Source organism: Microtus ochrogaster, chromosome 24 (genome assembly GCF_000317375.1).
Source record: "Microtus ochrogaster isolate Prairie Vole_2 chromosome 24, MicOch1.0, whole genome shotgun sequence".
NCBI lineage: Eukaryota > Metazoa > Chordata > Mammalia > Rodentia > Cricetidae > Microtus > Microtus ochrogaster.
In genome coordinates this window covers 9,217,141-9,224,824 of record NC_022024.1, presented here as the reverse complement: position 1 = coordinate 9,224,824, position 7,684 = coordinate 9,217,141, and the positions used below count along the sequence as shown (strand labels likewise).

General features: G+C 40.8%; 1 protein-coding gene across 1 annotated transcript in view; it reads right to left on the bottom strand.

Moving 5' to 3' along the window:
* LOC101985345 (retinol dehydrogenase 7-like) overlaps positions 1-1,398 on the bottom strand; it is a gene marked incomplete at its 3' end in the record, with an annotated part of 83,927 nt that extends 82,529 nt beyond the window's left edge. Inside the window, exon 1 of the mRNA XM_026784631.1 lies at positions 1,205-1,398. Coding sequence (XP_026640432.1) covers positions 1,205-1,398 — 194 coding nt within the window. The remainder of the gene's footprint in view (positions 1-1,204) is intronic.
* Positions 1,399-7,684: the final 6,286 nt, after the last annotated feature.

Sequence of the window (7,684 nt, the reverse complement as noted above, 5' to 3'; positions counted from 1 at the left end):
GTGAATTAATCTTGTATCAAACCACTTACTGAAGGTGTTTAAAGGTGTATGAGGTTCCTGGTGGAATTTTTGCAGTTGCTTATATATTCTATCATATAATCTGAGAAAAGCAATACTTTGACTTCTTCCTTTACAATAACTCAGAGACCCAGGACAGAACCAAAAAGGAGCTGGAAAACAAACAAGCAAGAACACGGTGAGTGAAATGATTTCTAGTGTTACTCTGCTATAATCAGAGACAGGCGCTCCTCCAGGGTGCGGCTTGTGGATGTGGACTTCTTATGGAGTACTTCCTTCTATTTACTCGTTGCTCTGTCAAATCATGATGTCCTTCTTAAACCATAGATCTGTGCTTGGTGTTGTCAATTCCCCCAGTGCTTCCCAGTGTGGGGGGCAGCAACTTCTACCCTCATATATAGGTAGGGTTTGATGTTGAGACAAGCTCCCTAATAAACATGGTGGAAACATAATATTAATTATAAATACCTGGCCTACAGTTTAGGCTTGTTAGTAGCTAGCTCTTACATATTAAATAAACACATATTTCTTATCGACTTTGGATTATGAGGTGCTACCTTTTTTTAAGATTTATTTATTTATTTATTTATTATGAATACAACATTTTGCCTCCATTTATGCCTGCATGCCAAAGGAGGGCACCAGATCTCATTACAGATGGTTGTGAGTCACCATGTGGGTGCTGGGAATTGAACTCAGGATCTCTGGAAGAGCAGCCAGTGCTCTTAACTGCTGAGCTATCTCTCTAGCCCAGGTGCTACCTTTGTTCAGCACTGTGAGTTCATCTTGTTTCTCTCTGTGTCCTTGCAGCTCTGCCCTTCCTCATTCCTGAGCTCTCTTTTCCCTGTCCCCAGGTCCTGCATAACCTCTTCCTGCCTAGATATTGGCCATTAGCTCTTTATTAAACCAATGCGAGTAACACATCTTCACATAGTACAAAAAGACTATTCCAAAGCCCTCATATTTCTCTGATGCTCCAAAGAAAAGGTCTAAGATTGGTCCAGCCCTCATGATCAGCTTCCTCACAATCTATAGTCTTTAAAGTCGAGAAATACTACTGTAGTTTTCAAAAATGTGATTTGTGTGTGAAGGTGTTTGTGAGTGTGCACACACATATATATTCACACATATGTAGAAAGAGCTGTAAATCCAGGAGACCTCATATTCACACTTGCCTTCCACTCACAGAAATCCTCCTGGCTCAGCTTTGCAGAATGCTAACATTGCAGGAGTGACCCACTGTGCCCTGGTCTTGCTTTCCCTACAAGAAAACTTGGCCTGGTCTGAATGAACTACACAGGAGCATTGGGAGACTCTGAGTTCCTTCACATCCTGGTCATCCTGTCCCTTCACTGCTCTGATGCTGGAACCAACACTCATTGTGAGTCTGATGAGGAATTGCTAGACTATTATCATAAGTAATATTCCTGTTTGTATGTATTGATCAAACATAAAATAACAGCATGTCTAGGGTGTGCCTTTATAATAACAGCACTGGAGACACCGGAGCAATATAAAGAGGAGGAAGCCCTGAGTGAGGGTGTGCTGTTGACCAGGGCATGAGAATACAAGGACCAAGTCTTCAGACCCAAAGAAAATTGGTACAACCTTGCCATATGGCTCAGGTTCAGAATTGGCAAAGCCTTCTTCCTCTACTTCAAGTTCGTGTGTTTATGGATGCCTGATCATTCTGGAGAAAACTGTCAACTGCAGCATCCCGGATGTTCACAGACTGACACTGTTGCCTTCAGACCTCCTACAGAGAATAGTCAACACTTCCACTATTTTGTTTATAATAAACAAGCTGAGGCTGCAGCTTACAGTGGAGCAGCTGAGGCTCCATCAGAGCACACACGAGACACTGATGCCAGCTTTTCTGTCCATGTGTCTGTGTGTCTGTCCTTTCTTCATTCCCTCGCTGTCCCTCAAAGGTCCTGTGGGTGTCAGACCTAAGAGATGTGCTAAAGCAAGGCTAGAGATTGAGAAGGTCATGACGTACCTGGGGGACATAGTGAGATCCTGTCTCAACTTACTGTTTAAAAACATAAATTAAGGGGCTGGAGAGATGGCTCAGCCGTTAAGAGCAATGCCTGCACTTCCAAAGGTCCTGAGTTCAGTTCCCAGCTACCATATGGTGGCTCACAACCATCCGTAATGAGGTCTGGTGCCCTCTTCTGGCCTGCAGACATACACACAGACAGAATATTGTATACATAATAAATAAATAAATACTTAAAAAACATAAATTAAAAGTTTAGACACAGGAACAGTAGGTAAGAGCAGTTTCATCTATAATACATGACCCCAATTTCATTCCCAGCTCCACATTTAGGTAGCTCACAACTGCTTGTAACTCCAGTTCCAGAGGACACAATGATCTGAGCTCTATGGGTACTTCTGCACACATGGAATGGAGACACACATGCACACAGATAAATGAAAAACAAATCATGATAATTAAAATAGATAAAATGGATGACCCTGATACATGGAAGATCACTTTTTTATTTTTATCAAGATTGGAATCATTGTTTAAACATAGAAGGTTTTCCTGTGGCTCTATGTTCTCCATGGTCATACCAAAGGAAGACAAGTCAGGCACCTGTGGATCTCCCTCCCAATGACGAGTTTGTCCCGAGCCCAGCATCTGCTTTCTCCTGAGGATCCTCTCCCTCACACTGCACTCTTATACCCCCAACTATGGAAACAGATGCAGGCTTCACAGAGCTTTGTCAGGCTTCAGGGAGGCCCGTAGAAGAAGGCATCCGAAAGACAGGTGAGCAGGTAGCTCACAGGGATGTAGAAGAGCTTGGCATCCCAACCAGCTGAGTATCGGGTCTGGGGGTGACGGGAAGTCAGCGCATGCTCCATGCAGTCCGTCACCAAGGAGAGGTTCTCTTTGCACTTTTGGTCCAATGCACCCTGCATTGTGGACAGTGGGAAGAGAGAGTCACACAGCACAGGTATAGTTATGGATGAAATGCACAGTCCACAAAATAAGACAGCTTAGACATGTGTTTACTGGAGACTAGGACACAGTGACGAGCAGCATGATGTCATCAGGGCTGGGGAGCCATCCCTGAGGCTGTAAGCTCACAGCACAGACACCTTACTTCCTTTAACCCTTCATGGCCCAGCTTGCTGTCTTTGAAAAAACAAGAATCACTTCTCTAGTTTTAATAATGGATGTTGACGACATGGTGTGCCACCTTTCACCTGGAAAACACGAAACTATGTTTGTGTTTTACATATTATTCCCATCCTTGAAGATATTTTTTTTCTTTCACTTGTGGTGGTTTAGACAGGAAGGTGACCCACAGGCTCATTAATTTAAAGTTTGTTCAGCACTACCTGAGAAGTATAAGGAGATGTGGCCTTGTTGCAATAGGTCTCACCTTGCTGGAGGAAGTGTGTCACTGGGGTTGGGATAAGGGGTTTGAAAAGGTCAAGCCAGACCCAGGGTCTCAATCTTCCTGCTGCCTGGATGGATGCATGTAGAACTGATCTGGATGTAGAACCCTCAGCTCATCCTCCTGCACCATGCCTGCCTGTGTGACACCAGGCTTCCCAGCAGCATTCTGATAATGAACTAAACCTCTGAAACTGTGAGTCAGCCCCCATTAAATGTCTTCCTTTATAAGGATTTCCATGGTCATGGGCTCCCTCCACAGATATAGAATACTAAGACACCTTTTCCTTCAAATGGCAAATAGAAGCAGTAATGAGGAAGGATTGGGGAGAGTGGAATTGAGGAGAATTAAAGAAGAAAAGAAAGAAAGGACAAAGTTAATGTCTAGGTAAGATTTGGTTAAGAAACTGATGTGGGATTCTTCGCTGTATGCTGTGATTACCATTAATGAATAAAGAAGATGATTTGGGCCTGTTGATAGAGCAGAACTTAGGTAGGCAGCGAAAACTAAACTGAATGCTGGGAGAAAGAAGGGTGGAGTCAGAGAGAAGCCATGGAGCCTCAGGAGATAGATGCTGGGAACTTTACCTGGTAAGCCACAGCCATGTGATGATATACAGATTAATAGAAATGGGTTAAATTAATGTAAGTGTTAGCCAATAAGAAGCTAGAGCTAATGGTGCAAGCACTGATTTAATTAATACGGTTTCTGTGTGATTATTTTGGGCTAAGCAGCTAGGAACCAACAGGAGATGAGCTACGTTTGGGAAGGGATTTTGGTCTTGTTTTCACAAGAGAAGAAAAATTATGGATACCATCAAAATTAATAAAGATTCATTTTTAAAAAGAGAAACCTATTGCTCATCCACAATGGTGACAACCTTACAGGTGTTAAGAAAACCATATTGGGTTGGGACAGGGTTCTGCTCTTATCTTTGAGGAAAAATACACATCATGGAAAATTCAAGAGAACATGGATGTTCCTTATGCTGACATAAGGAAAAATAACTATCCACTAAGAATCATCTAGAAAACAGAGTAAGATTTATGAATCCAACTACTGGTTATACTTACACACACACACATACACATATATATGCGTATATATTCAGCTGGTTTTGGAGTGGTACAATGGCTCTGTACTTCTATAAATCCAAGCGTGTTATTAAAGGAGCATTCAGAGTTTCTATCAGAGTCTAATATCGGAGTCATCTAGTATGGGACAATAGGAAGACTTTAGGAAAAAATTTACTTTCTCCATGCCTATTTTGTCTATATCATATTCTTTGTTATATGTGTGTTTATATGAATAATGTTTAAGTTTTCCACTATGAACAATAGATTTTCCTACAGATCCTTTTCCTGCAATAATCTTTGAAGTTTCCAGGAGGAAGATGGGGCCCCACAGCAACCACTCCACCTAGTTGAGATGACATCGTGATGTAGACAGCACTACTATAAGACCATTTTGGGTACCAGCTACTGAAATGGTGAATTTTCTCATATTCTGGCCAGAACTCCAAATAAGAACTTTGGGGAAAAAAACCCTATTGAGTGCTCAGAAATTGTTTGTGACTATACTAGACAGTAATTTTGGAAATTAATCACCACTTAATTTTTGCAGATCCCATTAAGAGAACATCGCCCCCATGACAGCAGGAAGCAATTCTAGAAGAGGAAGCCCCCATCCAAAAAAGTTCATCCATAGGGTTGGGAACAGTGTTTAGGGGTTGTTGATTATTACTTGTATTAAATAGAGGGTTGGGGAGAAAACTATGCTTGTTCAAAAAAAAAAAAAAGAGGGGTAGTAATAGTGGGTAATAGAATGAATACTTGTGAGCTATTATTTATAGATAATTAAATTGGTAGTTTTTGTATATTGGTACAAGTTCAAATTATATTTGTTACTTTTGTTTACATTATTTGTACACCTATACCAAGGTATTTTGTCAGATTGTATATATGCATGTTTCTATCTTGGTTTAGGACATTGTGTATATTGATACAGTATTTAGGGTACATTTTCATGTTGTGTTATATATTACTCTTACCTCTGATCAAGATACTTATAAATTGTTTACATTTTGAAGTCATTGTCCTCACTTGTTACACATTTGTTTACAGATTATTTACTATTCTGACATGAAGTTTTAGTCTTTAAATTATACAAGCATTAATTATTATAAGTCAATAGTTGTTCATGTTTGATGTACATACAATCAGATCAATTAGGTTCTTTAGATACATAGAGATTGTATTCTGTCTAGATAGGTAATCTTCAACCACTTTAAGGATCTGTGGAACATGGCATTTAAATAACTTAGAGTTCTTTTGACATGAGACATGATTGCTTCTGACAGCACCAATCTATTCCCGAGAGAAGGTTGAGCACCGAAGGCACTCCACTTGGAGCTTGTTTCCTTCTTGGCAAAACTGGTCTTTGGGCTAGGAACTGACAATGCCTCCACCACTGACAAGTTACATAGTATTCAGAAATGGATAAGCAGGACTGTCAAATCTTGCCAAAAATTTCCTGCCTCTGAAAAATGGTCTGTCAGTTACGCTAGGCTTCAGCCAAAGTTGCAAAATGAGACTTTGGGTGATTGCTCAGGTAGCTAATTGTCTCTGTCATATATTGTTTGCTTTGGAAGCTACTTGATTGTACTTCCTGCCTGATCAAGTAATATTATCTCCCTTTTCAGGCCTTCAGTGGGGTTGAAGTCATAGTTACAGTACTCTTACGATCTAACCAACCCATTTCCTATACAAGACTTAAACTCCATGGGATAGAATGTTTATTAAAACATAATGCTCCTTGCTTAATATTGTTTATGCTGGTTGTAAGTCTAATTACACTTGATATATGTTCCTAATGTATATAGTTTTGTATGGGGTTGGGACTCTCTTGTTTAAACCAAAAGGGAAGGTGCTGTGGTTAATGAATAAAGAAAGTGCCTTGGCCTGTTGATAGGGCAGAACTTAGGCAGGCAGGGAAGACAGAACTGAATGCTGGGAAGAAGAAAGGCAGAGTAAAGGAGGAATGCCATGGAGCCACCAGAGACAGACATGCCTAATCTTTCCCAGTAAGCCACTGCCCTGTGGTGATATACAGATTAATAGAAATGGGTTAAATCAAGATGTGAGAATTAACCAATGAGAGGCTAGAGCTAATGGGCCAAGCAGTGATTTCATTAATACAGTATCTGTGTGGTTATTTTGGGTGTAAGCTAGCCAGGAGGCCAAGACAAACAAGCAGGCCCTCTCCCTACAACAAGGGGCCATATTGTTTTATTCTAAAATATTTTCTTTTTATTTATTTTGACTTTCATTTTGGGTTTCCATTTTATTTTATTTTTGAGTAGGGTGAAATGCTGAAAGAACGTGAACTAGAGTGGGTAGGGATGTGGGGAGAATTCAGGGGCAGGTGGGAAAAAGAAACCTGATGAAGACATGCTGTACATAAAAAGTCTGGCCTGGTGTGCTGATACTTACCTTCAATCCCAGCACTCAGGAGACAGAGGAAGGAGGATCTGTGAGCTTGAGTTCAGTTGGCTCTATAGACTGAGTTCCAAGACGGTCAAGGCTATGCCGAGAAATCTTGTCAGGGAAACTTTATCTTTCAAAGAAATGTTGTTGATGTTGTAAAAATTCCTCACCTTTTTGTAAGTGAGAAGAATGCATTTGTTTTAATGGACACAGGTTAAAACATTACCAGTTTTTATGCACTGGGGAGCTGAAATGTAGGTTAAATTTTGTTGTTTTACATGCTCTAATGTTTTGAACAATCACCATTTCTCTCAAGTGAAGCTCCTCCTTGTTAAGATGACAAAGAAGTTAAGCAGGATGTAAACAAAACAAGAAAGAAAGGGATATGGTCTAGGAATGCCGAATGAAACTCTCAGAGCTACTGAAAGAGAAGAGGAAAATGGCTTTAATAAGCCCTGCCCCAGCTGTATGGCTTTATCTTGACATGGCTGTAGCCATCTTGACTTGTAAGAACCATGATGGCTTCAGATTAACACGAGCCAGTTTTTCCTGCTTAGTTTTCCAGCAAAATGTAAGGTAACAAACTTCTCAAGCAGTAGGTAGAGTTTTGCTGTTGGTTCCTGCACCAGGGATGTGCCTGACTCTGGTTCCAGTGTCAAGTCCCTCTCAGTGAGGACAAAGGGACTTTTGTCCCTCTTTCTGACATACAGCTGCAGGGGTCCAGCTGTAATTTGAGTGTACGGTCATCACAACAACAAAAGTATGAGGTGG